Below are 15,811 nucleotides of genomic sequence, written 5' to 3'. Positions count from 1 at the left end.
TAACATCCTTTGTTATTTTATTATATAATTTGTAATTCTAAGCAGAATAAACCTACAGAAAATGTAAGTCTAATGAGTTGATATATCTGGCACACAGAAGAATTATTTTCTATATGAATATTAACATCACAGCGAGCCACCAAACAAAAACAAAAAAGAAAGAAAAAGAAAAAAAAGTGTTTTTTCGACAGTGGACCTGGAGAACATGAGATTGTGGAACACTAGCAAAATGCACAAACCCAACTTACCGTAATTAATATTTAACAAAGAGGTAAATAGGTCAAAGGAAAAATAAATGAAAAAAAATAAGAATGAGTCACAGAAAACAGAAAAGCAAAAGGTCAGTTTCAACCCATGTCGACCTGGTGTACCCTAAAGAGCTGGCAATCTAATTCATGAAACATACAAGAATCAGCAGGGTCAGAATCATCTTTATTTTAGCTCAGTTCCAACTTATTATTTCAGTATAAGACAGTGTTAATCATTTATAGTGCATGTAGAACAATAAATTGTGGATTTGTATATATGTCTGTGCAAAGTTATCTATACACCATGAAAACATTTCACTTGTGATATTAATCAGAGAGGCTCGATGGACTGCCTATCGTTATGTGACTATCCTGTAGAAGCCACTACAAGTTTGGAACAATTGCTAATTGTTATAAATTGTATAAATGTGGCTAGCCACAGAACGACTATCCCAAGCCGCACTCAATTACATTGCAGTTAAAAGCAGTACCTCTTTCACCTCATGCCCTATAGAGACCTCTACGAAATTCCCACAAGCACACTGCAAATCAGAATCACCCATTCAACCCCATAACTAATAGAGCCTTCTACCAATCTATGACTGGCTGAGCCCACAACCACGCTGGAAATTAATATCTCCTTATAGCTAGTAGCCCTGTAAGAATACATGGCCTCTTATGCCCACTTCCACATTTTGAATTAGCATCACCCCATTGTTACACCCCCAACATTAGGTAATTTGCATATGATAATGCCCACTGCCACTTTGTAACTATCATGTTCACTGCCATCCAGTGTCAAACAGTACGTACAAGTACCCACTTCGATCATTTAACTTGCTGTGCCCATTATTCTTCTGTTACTTGGTGTATCTAGCACCACCCACTGGCAACTAGCTGTGCCCAAAATCACTGAGTATCGACCAGTCACTGTTACTGACTGGCAGCAACTTGCAGAAGTAGTCAATGTTATGGTAGATTACAAAGCAGTGAACTGCATAGAGAATCATACAATGATCATAATATAAAGTAAAAGTAGTTTATACATAATGCATGGTAGCATACATTACATAGTAATCTTTGCAACATCTGATTTTATACTTTAAGGCATATTGCTATGGTATTCATATATTTCATCCTTCTACATTACCCTTTACCAATAGCTTAAACTACCCATCAATTCTTCACCAATTCCAGAATTGGCTATTTGACCTTCTATTTTACCCCTTCTCCAAAACACTTTATTCCACATTTTCAGCGTCGTTCATTGCCCTTATTGCTCCTTGTGATCTCCTTCTAGTGTTTCCATGACGGGATAGATGAGATACATTGCTTCGTAAGCTGGATGAGCGAGAAGATCCCCCACCCAAAGAGCTGAGATCTAAGGTTTCATAAGCTGGTGGAGGGGTGATATCAGCTACCACCCTCAATTGGGTGTGTATAGGGTCATTGTGAGGTATCTCCGAACCTCTTTCTGAGATGTTTTCAAATGATGGAACAGAATCTGCAACACTGCTTGTTTCTTCCACTTCCTGATTTCTACGAGTGCGGTAACGGTGAAGAAGAAACACTATCCCAATAGCTACAACATCAAAAACCAACTCCCCCATTTCTACCACCGAAAGAACTGAAGAGCCAAACCAGAGACTCCATTGACTTCCTAGTAGAGACAGAAGCATCACCATCTGTAAATGCAAAATGAGAATGAAACATCTTTCGAAAGAACACCAACAAGCCCTGACATTTGAATCAATTTAATATTGTTGGATAAGCTTTTAAAATATATATATTTTTTGAAATATTAAAATATCACAAAATATATCATATATTACAACAAATCAATAGATCAAAAATAGCTAAATATTACAAAATAAAATACTTTTCATAATATTAAACAATTTTACATGCATATAAAAAAATGTTAAATAATTTGGAAAGCCATAATAAGAAAAAAAAATATGAAAATCACTGATATTTCCTGAAAACAAAAAAACGAATGCAGGAAAATCACTGATATCATTTGTAAATAAAGAGAAAGAACAGGAGAACATGATTCACTTTGGACGCGATTTAATATTTTTGAAAAAGCTTCTCAAATGATTTTATATTTTTGGATAAACTTCTAAAATGATATTCTCAAAATATTAAACTGTCAAAAACGATGTGATATAAAAAAAAAATATATATTGAAAAACATTACAATGTTACAATATTTTAAAAAAATTTAAATAATTACAAAATCTCCAAAATTAAGCCATGGTAAAACATCGTGAATGTTGGTTGCGTATGAAGCAAAAGAAAGTCGAAGCAACATTACTGGTGGTTGCCCTAGATTTTGTACACAGTTGCAGAATGTCTACACAGGCTTTTCGATAACTAAATGACATATGATCATAACACCAGGGAACTGTGCCTTCCTCTCCCCTGCTGGCTCTGCAGGACTAGAGGGGAGATCAGAGATCTCCTTCTTCGGCCCACTAGCAGTGTAATGCTGGCAGCCGGCAGGGGAGGGAGGGAAAGAGGACCCGGGGGAGCTCTAACCTGCAGTTCCGCCGGGTTCTCCTCTCGCAAGCTCAGAGTGTTGGCACGGTTACCACAGCAACACTCCGAATCTTGCAAGAGTGAACTCTAGCCTGAGCTGCAGACTAGAGTTCACTCTCACCACTAGGACCGCCAGGGCTTCTCCACCGGACCACCAGGGATTAGTACTGTCCCCCCTTCCAGGCAAAGGTAGTGGGGAAATGAAAATTATTGTTTAGTTTTTTTTTAATAAAAAAAAAAATACAAATATATATTTACTAAACTGTCCTCCCACCCACACATAAATCCCCCACACACATACTGCCCCCACACACACTACCCCTCCACCCCCACACATACACACACACACATACACACTGCCCCCGATAGACACACTGCCCCTCCACACACACACACACTGCTCCTCCATACACACACACACTGCACCACCATACACAAACATACTGTACCCCTCACACACAATGCCCCCTCCACACACTCAGCCCCCCAAACTTTCCTTAAATAATCTACCAGTGCCGCTCCCAAGATTAGGTTCTGGATCCTCCCCTGACTGGGAAACATTTCTGCTGAACAAGGGCCCTGTATATGCCGCAGCGCTGTACATATATACTACATGGAAATTTGTTTTAACTTGGGGCCCCTTGGAAAAATATTGAAATATAAAAAATGAAGGTTCAGGACAGACTACCCAGATTTCCTTCTCCCTACAGGTCTCGGAGCAATACCCCTACGGTCTCGAGGCGAGTCCAGGCAGATGGGAGTCGGCGACAACGGGATTCTCCGGTGCCTGAAAAGGTGGACGGAAGGACAGCGCCTCTGCAGCCAGTTACGGCCAGAGGTTCGAGTGGTGAGTTCGCACACACACGACACCCAGGACAGTTGTTAAATGATTTAAGAACATTCTTAGATTCTTGGTCTGGGAAAGAGGGGTCGCCTGCGCAGTTCGGGAAGGTGTGGGCACGTGAGAGTAGCCGGGACATAGCTACAGGGCTCGGGGTTACACAGCTGTCCGTGCATGGCGGAGGTGAGTCCGGAGCCGGGGCTGATTTGTCTGGGTTGGAAGGAGGGGGCGAAGAGCGGGAGGTAGGTGATGTCCCGGATGCGGCGCGGCAGAATGTGCACGTGTCCTTCGCGGGCCCCCTCGGATGTCATTTAAAAATAGAAGTGAAGGAGAAGATATGGAAAGGTGAGTTTGTGGAGATATTTTCCCTCCTTCCCCTAGAGGAGTTTTTAGACTTGAAGGAGGAGGATAAGAAGGATGCTAAAAAGGAGGAAGAGGAGAAAAGGCGGAGGTATCGCAAGATACCTAAGACCTTTGGGAATTGGTTGAGGGCCTTCTGCATTCTAGCTAGCGTAATCGGGGAGAAGGCGCCGGGGCGTTGCTCAGAACTATTTTGTTATTTGGACGGGATAGGTGACGCGTACCGAACCTACGGAGGTTTGGCTTGGTGGAGGTACGACGAACAATTTCGTCAGCGGCTGGCAGCGAATGCGAGCATGCGGTGGGACCAAATGGACCTGCCGTTATGGATGCGCCTTATGATGGCCCAGAAGGCGGCGCCCTTTCCTGGGGCAGCCGGCACGGCCTCAGGGGCCGGGTCGGCTGGGCAAAAGAAAGGTTTCTGTTGGATGTTCAACGAAGGACATTGCAAATGGGGAAATAATTGCAGGTTCCGGCACGAATGCTCAGGCTGCGGGGGGTCCCACGGTGTCAACCGTTGTTTCAAAAAGGGTAAGTCTGGCGGGGGAAGCGGGCCCGCAGGGGCGGCAGCCACCGCAGCTCCCGTTGGGAGCGTCTCCGGTGAAAATAGACGCGATGTTGCCTTGGCTAAGGCGATACGTTAACAAGGAAGATGCTATTTTCTTGTGGCGGGGTTTTCGGGAAGGGTTCTTTATTCCCTACGTAGTTAGGGGACCTGGTACGTTATGTGGGAATCTTAAGTCAGTGCGGGAACACCCTGAGGTGGTGAGGGACAAGCTAAGTAAGGAAGTGCAACTGGGGAGGATGGCGGGGCCGTTCTCGGCACCGCCATTGCCCGATTTGCGAATATCCCCGTTGGGCGTGGTCCCCAAGAAGGAGGCAGGCAAATTCAGGTTGATTCACCATTTATCGTACCCAAAAGGGGCTTCGGTGAATGATGACATCGACACGGCTCTTAGCTCCGTCTCTTATACGTCATTTGACAAGGCAGTCGAGTTGGTTCGGAGGCTGGGGCGTGGTGCACTGATGGCAAAGGTGGATGTGGAAGCGGCATTTCGACTGCTCCCGATACACCCGGACTGCCATCATCTGCTCGGGTGTTGTTTTGAAGGGGAATATTTTGTTGATCTGTGCCTGCCTATGGGGTGTTCGATCTCGTGCGCCTATTTCGAGAAGTTTAGTACCTTCTTGGAGTGGGTTGTGCGGACGGAATCGGCAGAGGGTGCGGTGGTGCATTACCTAGATGATTTTCTTTGCGTGGGCCCGAGGGATTCGGACCGCTGTAAACAGATATTGGACGTGTTTCAGTGGGTGGCGCATAAAGTAGGGGTCCCCTTGGCGGAGGACAAGACGGTGGGGCCTACGACGTGCCTTAGTTTTTTGGGCTTAGAAATTGACTCCTGTAAATGGGAATGCAGGTTACCGGGGGACAAATTGTCACGGCTGCGGGAGCTAGTGGCCACGGTAGGGAGGGCCAAGAAAGTGACACTGCGAGGGCTCCAATCGCTGGTGGGGAGCCTTAATTTCGCGTGCCGGGTCATACCCATGGGGAGGGTTTTCTGTAGGCGCCTCGCGCGAGCTACGAGTAAGGTGCGGCTGCCGTCGCACTACATTAGGGTTTCGGCGGATATGAAGGCAGATTTAATGGTGTGGGACCGGTTCTTGCAGGATTTTAACGGAACAGTGATTTTTCGAGAGCCGGCGGCATCGGGGGAGGTTGTTGGTTTATACACCGACGCTTCTGGCAGCGTAGGCTTTGGGGCTTACCTGGGGGGTCACTGGTGCGCTGAGCCATGGCCGGAGGCCTGGAGGCAAAGCTCGCTGATTAAAAATCTGGCGTTTCTGGAGCTATTCCCGGTAGTGGTAGCGGTGAGTTTGTGGGGACGGGTGTTATCCAACAAGCATATTATATTTCACTCAGATAACATGGCGGTCGTACAGGCGATCAATAGTTTGTCGGCGTCGTCCCCCCCTGTTTTGTGTTTGCTGCGGCGTTTTGTCCTTCTTTGTATGTCTTCTAATTTGGTGTTTAGGGCTAGGCACATCCCTGGTATGTTGAATGTGGTAGCTGATGCGCTTTCTCGTTTTCAGTGGGAACGATTTCGGGAAGCGGCGCCGGAAGCTTTGGCACAGGGGCAGGCTTGCCCTGGCGAGATGTGGCAGCTCGGGACCGCATGCTTGGGGAGTGTATAAAGAATTCTCTTGCGCCGAGCACGTGGTCTGGCTATGTCAAGGTGTGGAAAGAATGGGACGAGGCGGTACAGCAGGTAGGGGGTGACAGTTCGCAAGGGCAGAGGGTGGACGTGCTGTTGTGGGTACTGTGTCGCTTGTTTGCTAAACAAGCGTCGCCGGCCGTGATAGATAGGTGCATGTCCGCCATGGCGTTTTTGTTCAAGTTCAACGGGTGGGAGGACATTACGAAGAATTTTCTAATACGCCAGGCTTTGAAGGGCTTTAAGAAGGGTAAGAAGCTCGCGGACCCGAGGCGACCGGTGTCGTTTTCGGTTTTGCAAAACCTGTTAAGTGTGTTGATTGATTTGTGTAATTCCCCTTTCGAAGTGACACTATTTTCCGGGGCGTTTGTCTGGGCGTTTTTTGGGGCTTTTCGCATTAGTGAGCTGGTGAGTGCCAACAAGTTGGGGAACGGCGGTTTAATGTTCAAGGACGTGGTCGTGGGTATTGATCAGGTGCAGATATGGCTGCGCCGGTCTAAAACGGACGTGTACGGCAAGGGCCGTGCGGTGGTACTGTATGAGTTGCCAGGATCAGAGGCTTGCCCGGTGGCTTGTGGCAAAAGGTACTGTGAGGTGCGGCCAGAAGGTAAGAGTTGTTTCTTTTTACACGCCGATGGTTCAGCGTTGTCGAGATTTCAGTTTCTGCGGATTTTTCGAATGGGTCTGCAGAGAATGGGTTTAGAGCCGAGGCAATTTGGGACGCACTCCTTTCGCATTGGGGCAGCGACGGAAGCTGCGCGTTTAGGTCTGGGGGACGAGAAGATCAAGCAAATTGGGAGGTGGGAGTCCGTGCGATTCCGCTCGTATGTAAGGCCTGATATGTTGGTGTAATTGCTAGGGTGCAAGTATCTGGGGATGGGGACGTTGCCTTTTCTGCCACTAACTTTGTCTCTTTTCAGGTTTGAAAGTTTGGTTGCTGGGCCACTCGTATGTGTACTGGGCGGAGAAGAGGGCCGCAGTTCGCAGAAGCGGATCACAGCTGGGCTTTCCTTTGGAACGAGTGACTCTATGTTGGTTTGGTTTCAGGGGGGCAAGTTGGCAGAGTTTGTGTAATTTTTTGTTTCAGAAAGTGGTTGGAGGGTCGGTCCCGGATGTGGTATTGATTCATGGAGGAGGGAACGACCTAGGTGGGATTCCACAAAGGGAATTGGTGAGAAGGATGAAAAGGGATGTAGATCGGCTGAGGGAGCTGGTTCCTGGCGTGGTGGTGGTGTGGTCTGAAATGGTGCCACGTTTTGCGTGGCGGCACGCCAGGGACCCGGCTGCAATAGCTCGATCGAGGGGTAAGGTGAATAAGATGATGTCAGTTTTCATTAGACGTTCTGGGGGCGTAGTGGTGCGTCACAGAGAGTTGGAGGGCATGTTACCTGGGTATTTCAGGAGGGACGGTGTACACCTGTCAGATGTGGGGAACGATTTGTTGAACCTTGGGTTCCACGAAGGTATTGAGCAGGCCCTGTTTAGGTGTGGTGGGGGTCGCACATGCGCTTAAGGAGGTCAAGCCATGTGCTGTGGCGGAACAGGGCATAGTAGAAATTGGAATTTGGCGTAGAGTTTGGACTGGACAGGCCGAGGTGTAGGCCTGATGGAATTAAGGACTGGTTGGTTCTAGCTCTTCGGTGGCGACGAACCTGTGGGTGTAGGGGTGTCTGAGGTACACCCCTACAGTTAACAATATGATGTGGGGCCTCTTTGGTAGGCCGTGTTTCAAGTGAATTGTTATTTGTTATATATTGTTCAATTGGTGGGGTCATTGTCAGGGGTACTGTGTGGGGGGTATAGTAAGTTAATGTATAGTTGGACAATGACCCCAAATTATGTTAATTTATGATAATTTAATTAATAATTTAATTAATAAAAGCTGTGGACTTTATACTCCAACAGAATTAACTGTGTCCGTGTCTTATTCAGTTTAAGGTTATAGTACATACGAATATCGTCTGTACAAAGGTTTATATAAAAGTTGAGCACATGCCGAATAACGTCTGTGCAAATGTCAAGTGAACAGTCAGTTCTTGAATTTCATGTGTTGGAAGCAGGAAAAATGGGCAAGCGAAATTGTCTGAGTGACTTTGACAAGGGTCAAATAGTTATGGCTAGACGACTGGGTCAGAGTATCTCCAAATTGGCAAGTCTCGTGGGGTAGTCTCGTGGGATAGTCTCGATACGCAGTGGTTAGTACCTACCAATTGTGGTGCAAGGAAGGACAACCAGTGAACCGGTATCAGAGTCATGGGTGCCCGAGGCTCATGATGCATGTGGGAGCAAAGGCTAGCCCATCTGGTCAGATCACACAGACGAGCTACTGTAGCTCAGATTGCTGAAAAACCTAATGCTGGCCATGATAGAAAGGTGTCAGAACCCATAGTACATTGCAGTTTCCTGTATATGGGGCTATATAGCTGCAGACCTGTCAGAGTTCCCATGATGACCCTTGTCCACTGTTTAAAGCACCTTCAATGGGGACTTGATTGTCAGAACTGGACTATGGAATAATGGAAGAAGGTCACCTTGTCTAATGAAATGCATTATCTTTTAGATCATGCAGATGGCCAGGTGTGTGTGTGTCGTTTACCTGGAGAAGAGATGGCAGCAGGATGCACTATGGGATGTGCATATGTTCTAGGCAATGTTCTGCTGAAAAAACTTGGGCCTTGGCATTCACGAGGATGTTACTTTGACATGTACTACCTGCAGAGATATTATTGGAGGCCACGTACCCACCTTTATGGCTATAGTGCTCCCTGATAGCAGTGGCCTCCTTCAGCAGGATAATGCACCATTCTACACTTTGCCAAAAACATTTCAGAAATAGTTTGAGGAACATGACAAAGAGTTTAAAGTGTTGCACTGGCCTACAAATTCCCAAGAATTAAATCCGATTGAGAATCTGGATGCCCTATTTCGCAACTAGCAGGACTTAAAGAATCTTCTGCTAATCTGCTAATGTCTTGGAGCCAGATACCACAGGACACATTCAGCGGTCTTGTGGAGTCCATGCGTTGACACATCGGAGCTGTTTTGGCAGCTATAGGGGGGACCTACAGGATATTAGGCAGGTGGTTTCAATGTTGTGGATGATCAGCATATAAATAATAAATATCACCAGATAACTAGTAGATTCCAGTTGCCCTGTGGAGATGCAAGTAGTCAGACATTCCATCCCGATCAAGGGACAAAGTCTATAAAGCATTAGGAAAACAGGTTTGTATAAAGCCTTTTTTTTTCTTGGTTTTGTACTCTTCATTGCTGTTTTTTGTATGTCACCTTCTTTAATGTGCTTTTGACTGTGCCGAGGCTCCCTCAGCGCTGCACACCTCTTCGCCTCTTGCAAACCTCACAAAGGAGACATGGCCTCCTCCGGCGTGGTCCAATCCAAAGCCTCTCATAGCGGAGGACTGGTGAGTTAGTTAGTGCCGCACATGCATTCAAGCTTTCCCTTAAGAATCATTGTATACAATACGATTTCCTTTTGGCTTCTGCATCACAAGACTGAGTTTTAATTGATTTGTGCAACAGAAGCGTATCTAGTCGTTGTTAGTATGACAGTCACTAGTGGTGGATTCAAGCCTGTAATGTAATTATTGCAGTTTCTAAACAAAACTGCAATATTTTAAATTGCACAGTTAAAAGAACAGGGTCTCTGCGCCAAGGCCATTTCATTGAAATTAAATGGTCTCGGTGACTAAAGTGTCCCTTTAAAGACTTAAACACATTTTTTTTTTCCCGATCTTTAATCTATGGATATGTTAGAGTTTATAGTTGTACTCGTGGAACTATTACTGATTATAACAGTTAGTTGCACTAGTAATGAGATCTCACTTAAATGTGCTAATTACGCTAGTTCTTTGTGAGAATATCTGACAGGTAAAGAGATACATCTTTTATTTTATTCTTGTAACAACATATTTGACATAAATGTCCTGTATTAAATGATTCCCTAGAAATGTGTCACTTACATTGATATTTGGAGATTCCTGGATTGTTTTATAATTAAGATTTTCATAGTAAATATTGACTTTGGCGACCCCATTCCTGGAACACAAATAACATGATTTCAGTATGAGAAATACGCAAATGTCCAAACACAAACAAGGATATTCGCCGTGCTTGGAATACTGAATAATTCGGGAAATTGTAGGCATACAAACATCTAAAATGTTCAGTTCCCTTTCCACTTTTCCACAATCTCCACTTAGTGAATAACGTAAGACTAACGGTGATATTGTCAGTTTGTATCCCCGAAATCCTAAAACAGACACCCGCATGCACGCAGATACATCCACAGAGATGCACAGATAGCACTTTACCTTTCTGTAACATTGGTCTGTTGTTTGGCCAACATATGTAGTACCCAACCCTATAAATTAAAATAAGAAAATATTAAATATTCAGCCGTACTGTAACAATTTAAAAAAAAAAAAAAAAGGTTGACAGAGGACAATGGGTTAACATAAAAAATATCCAGAGCGATAAATACTGTAAATTAATAGTAAAGCATTCTGACACAGCCTCGGAATAATGACTAATAATTGTTTATGTGATTTAAATTTTTCTTCTCTCTCATTCTCCCTCTCTCTCTGTCATTATATGAATTGGATGGCAGATAAATTCATATAAATGTTATGAGCATTTCATGTTGGTATACGGTGGCATATCGTGTGTCGTAATTCCCTGTCAAGCAGTGGATTATTGGATTTGGGGTTTCTTTGAGGTAGTTTATTCCCAAATAGCTGTTCAAATTAGAGTAGAAAATTATGTCAAACTGTTCTTTAAACTAAAATCAGCAATACTGCCTCTATCACTGTTTAGCTCACTGTTTTGTTAACTGGGGCCATGTTGTAGAAGCGGCTATGTCGTTGTTAGAAAAACGACTAAACATTAAAGAGGGGGTGACTGACTACACTGTTAAAAACTTAAACAAATCATGGTAGCACTAACAATCAATGCAGTTTATTGATTATATCACAACAAATACATAAAAAAACAAAAACACACAGAAAATGAGAGAGGGGATTGCCATAAAACACAGACAAAGTAAGATTGACTAAACCAGTAAAAACGTAGAAAGCGCTTTATAATAAGCAGCAAGCCTCAAACCCTGTACCAGTTTAAGAGTCCATCCACCAGCAGTGCACCAAATCCTATTACCGGAGCCAGTAGTAGATTCGCTTTGGTACGCTATATGTCAGACTGTGCTTTTAGGTATATTATTAAAACTCCTGCTGAAACCCGCGATGATAAATGCAAATCCCGGGCATTCAAATCACTTGCACGTCTCAGCAACTATGTTTATTACTAACACTATAAAGTACTGAGTGCAGTAATCGAGTATTAACATAGCAGATCCATGCCAATAATTCTCTTAAATTGTTCCTGTAGGTCCTTGCAAGAATACAAGTGTCTAAAGCGTATCAGTCAACATGATTGGTCCTTCTGAACTTTGTCACAACTGCTTCACAGAGTCGGACCACCCAGCTATATATAGGGCTAATCATGAATACAAAGTTTATTGGATCCATTCCTCTATTTCACTTAATGGAAACAACGTCAATGCTCAGAGTATCTACTTTATTATGATGCTCAAAAAACAATTCTGCCATAAAGCACACCATTAAAAACTCTCTCTACTTATACATTACAAAACTCCAGCGGTATTTCGTGTAGACACTGGAGGGCAGCAAACCAAACCCTTGTTTACAAATTCCCAGCATTTCTCCTACTTTTCTCTTTCCTGTTAAAGTCACGTGTGCTTTCCTACTTCCCTCACCTAGTATACATTTACATATGTTCCTCAAAACCTCATGACTCAAATGCCGTTTACATCTCTCCATCACATCTCAACGTCCTACACCTCTGCTTCAATGAGCTATCCATCATTACTCTTCGTTCCTTACCTCTTACCTCCTCTTCTCAACCAAAAAGCCCCACAATGTTGAAATGTAACCTCTACCATCTTTGCGCGTCTGTTGTATGACCATACCTTTGTCTGTACCTACGCGTTTAGCAACTTACCTCACTCACTGCTGTTGGCCATCGGGAATATCCTGCAGTCAGTTTGTAATCGGAAAATCTGTTGTATGTAATAAAACGTATTTATGCCATTTGCCACATCCAGTGGGAGAAAAATACGGGATTCTTTTGCGTTTGAGTTTGAATACAGAAACTCAGAAAAAGCAATGAATTTACACACAATCCCACAACACCCAACAATCTTAGCACTTTTTTTCACATCATCCTTCAGCAGCCTCGATATTAAGTACAATCACACACCATCCCAGCTCATCAGATGTTAATGTACAATCACACACAATTTAAGCACATCAGAAGGTAATGTACATTAACAAACCATCCAGCACATCAGAAAGTAATGTACATTCACATATTATCCCACAACATCAGAATATTATACGCATTCACACACCATCCCACAACATCAGAACATGATATGCATTCGCATACCATCTTGCAACATCTGATAATAATATGTATTCACACACCATCTCAAAACATCAGAATATAATGTACATTCACACACCATCTCACAACATCAGAATGTAATATGCAGTCACACACCATCTCACAACATCAGAATATAATGTTAATTCTCACACTATCTCACAACATCAGAATATAATATGCATTCACATACCATCTCACAACAGCTGATTATGTACATTCACACACCATCTCACAACATTGGAATATAATATATATTCACATACTGTCTCACAACATCAGAATATACTATGCATTCAAACCATATCTCACAACATTTGAATATAATGTACATTCACACACCATCCTACTCCAAAAGCACACATTGAATGCAAAGCCCCCTTACTTACAGACATGGCTGACGACATTTCGTGAAGCATTTCAAATCATCAGAAGCAAACTCATTGCTGAGTTTGTAGTAACAATGTCCTGTGGGAGGTGATCAGTATTAATATGAGAGTGGACAACTCTATTTATACACTTATTATGTCATTCAAAAGATATTATAAAATAATACTGGTGCAATCACCCCGCATCACGTATTACTTAATTTACTGTTGGTATTTCTTTCCTTTTTTTTTTTTTTTAGCATGTCATTTTACAAGCATCTGTTTCATTGTATTAAATTATCTTGCAACAATGTTTGTTTCTAGTGGACTATAGGCTGGCTGTAACCAATGGAAGATTGATAGAGGTTCGGCCACTCGCTGTAACCAATGGAAGATTAATAGAGGTTCGGCCACTCACTGTAACCAATAGAAGATTGATAAAGGGTTCGGCCCCTTGCTGTAACCAATAGACGATTGATAAAGGTTTGTCCACTCGCCGTAACCAATAGAAAATTGATAACGGTTCGGCCACTGGCTGTAACCAATGGAAGAATGAAAGAGGTTCAGTCACTCGCTGTAACCAATAGAAGATTGATAGAGGTTTGGCCACTCGCTGTAAGCAATGGAAGAATGATGAAGACTAACCACCAGCTGTAACCAATGATAGTTTTGCTAGAGACTACCACTGGATAATCAGTTTCCATTATAATTATGTAATATAGTAATTCTATTAGTATATATTATGCTTTATCGTGATGATCAGTTTGTATGCTCGAACTACTGATGTATTATTCATTACCATTTGTTTTTACTTCTTACCCCAACTTTTGTATTTCTTGTAATCACAATATTCCTGTCCTTCTGGAAGTGGATAAAATGCGTAGGCACAGCCACAACGATTAACCATGTGTGCTTGGAAACAGGAGCGAACGCATGTCTACAAGAGGACACAGGGTGTACAAGAGTGAGATACACAGGGTCTTTGTTTTTTTATATATATAAGAAGTTATTCCAATTGATCATAGCAGTCAAAATTCTGGAGGGATTAAAGTCTGAGGGGATTGATATTTTAAGGGGTTTACTTGCTGCGTGTATGAACTTTTATATATATTCTTCACATCCACATCGCTGCCATCCTCGGTACAGTCACTGTATGTGTCTCCTAAGCGGCTGATTGTCTCCTGTAGACAGAAAAAAAGATCACAAATCATCGCAGCCCCATGTAAGTATCATCCAAAATCCATGTTAAAGTATAGCATTAAGGGGGATATGTCACATCTGAGGTTTCTGCACAACAGTATTGCTAACCAAAAGTTGTGCTGTTTCTGAATTCTGTTATGTCTTTATTTTTGTATTGTTGTGCTTGGATGACCTGTGACTGTCAAGAGCATACCATGCAAACAGATTTAATATGTACAGTGCCATACACACCTCTAGCACTATGGAAGGAATGGCCAAGCACACCGGAGCTCCTTTTTCTATTTCTGTGAAGATTCCCGGAATATCTTAGCACAGGCAAAATCATTGCCATAACATTTTTCAGAAAAGGAAATTAAAGACAATAGTAACATATTTTTTTTACAGTACCTATTGTCCATTTGTAGGTTTGCAATTAAAATTATCTGATATTTCAATGTGAAAATTAAAGTATGAGAGTATCAGGTATAATGGAAATAAGAGGTTTGTGTCCTGGACTATTGTTAGGCCTGTCCCAGTCTAATAATCCATTATCGCTTGTTGTCATTATCTGATCAGGAACATCATCAATATATCTCCTTCTACTTGTCTCCGTCATGTTTTTTTCTTTCTTTAACACCTTAAGGACACATGACATGTGTTACATGTCATGATTCCCTTTTATTCCAGAAGTTTGGTCCTTAAGGGGTTAATAATCAAGCGGTGTTATTCAATAAAGTGAGAATCCAAAGAGAGTTCAATGTGAATTTCGAATTTAAGGCCCGAGTTTCCAAACTGAAAGCTTAGTTGGTTTAGATAATTTTTTCCAGTTTGGCTATTTGACTCTAAATTTGAAATTCACTATGAATTCACTTTGAATTCTCACATTAGTGAATAACCCTTTTTAGATGACACACTACGTACCTTTTTCATGGCAATTGAGGTCTCAACACCAGGCTGAATGTTAAAGCCACGGTCATCCATGAAAGCTGTGTCATTTTGTCCGTGGACAAGAATACGTGCTCCGGCCACAGATGAAAAAAGTGGTATGTAATCATGTTGATCGGTACGAAGGATAAGAGTTAAACCTGAAACATCAAAGACATCCAGTTCTGGTTTTTACACCCAACTCAAGATTTTCTAATTAATATACATTCAACTCAGCAGTTGGAACTATAAACATGGGCACAACTCAAAAACTTGTTCATGAACTTACACACGTTTTAATATCGTCTCCTCGAACATACACCCAGCTCAGCATATTGGGCCCTTAAACATATCTATCAAACTTAGCATATACTCCTTGAACATACACCCAGTTTAACATTTTCCTCCTGAACATAAAACCAACAAAACATCTTAGTCCTCAAACTCACCCTTAACTTAGCAACTTCTTTGAGACTCAGCTCAACCTCTATATCGTAGGCATCAAATATACATTGGGTATAGCATATTTATATTCTATGGACGTCACAAGATTTATTCTGGTATGATACACTCAAACATGCATGTATTACCTTTATTCACAAGCATACATATTGTGTCAATATTGCATTCCTAGATTACAAGGTTTTCAAAAATGCC

The 15,811-nt window shown here is 42.6% G+C and overlaps 1 protein-coding gene across 1 annotated transcript in view; it reads right to left on the bottom strand.

Moving 5' to 3' along the window:
- Positions 1–415: 415 nt before the first annotated feature.
- Positions 416–15,811, bottom strand: part of SCNN1A (sodium channel epithelial 1 subunit alpha) — a 50,405-nt gene continuing 35,009 nt past the window's right edge. Inside the window, exons 6-13 of the mRNA XM_063435336.1 lie at positions 15,152–15,315; positions 14,134–14,232; positions 13,871–13,988; positions 13,073–13,151; positions 12,240–12,297; positions 10,535–10,584; positions 10,184–10,259; positions 416–1,933 (exon numbers count right to left, since the gene is read on the bottom strand). Coding sequence (XP_063291406.1) covers positions 1,490–1,933; positions 10,184–10,259; positions 10,535–10,584; positions 12,240–12,297; positions 13,073–13,151; positions 13,871–13,988; positions 14,134–14,232; positions 15,152–15,315 — 1,088 coding nt within the window. The 3' untranslated portion in view covers positions 416–1,489. The remainder of the gene's footprint in view (positions 1,934–10,183; positions 10,260–10,534; positions 10,585–12,239; positions 12,298–13,072; positions 13,152–13,870; positions 13,989–14,133; positions 14,233–15,151; positions 15,316–15,811) is intronic.

The sequence above is a fragment of the Pelobates fuscus genome, chromosome 10, assembly GCF_036172605.1.
Source record: "Pelobates fuscus isolate aPelFus1 chromosome 10, aPelFus1.pri, whole genome shotgun sequence".
In the NCBI taxonomy this organism is placed as follows: domain Eukaryota; kingdom Metazoa; phylum Chordata; class Amphibia; order Anura; family Pelobatidae; genus Pelobates; species Pelobates fuscus.
The sequence above is the reverse complement of the archived record's forward strand: the minus strand, read 5'-3'. Positions and strand labels throughout refer to the sequence as shown.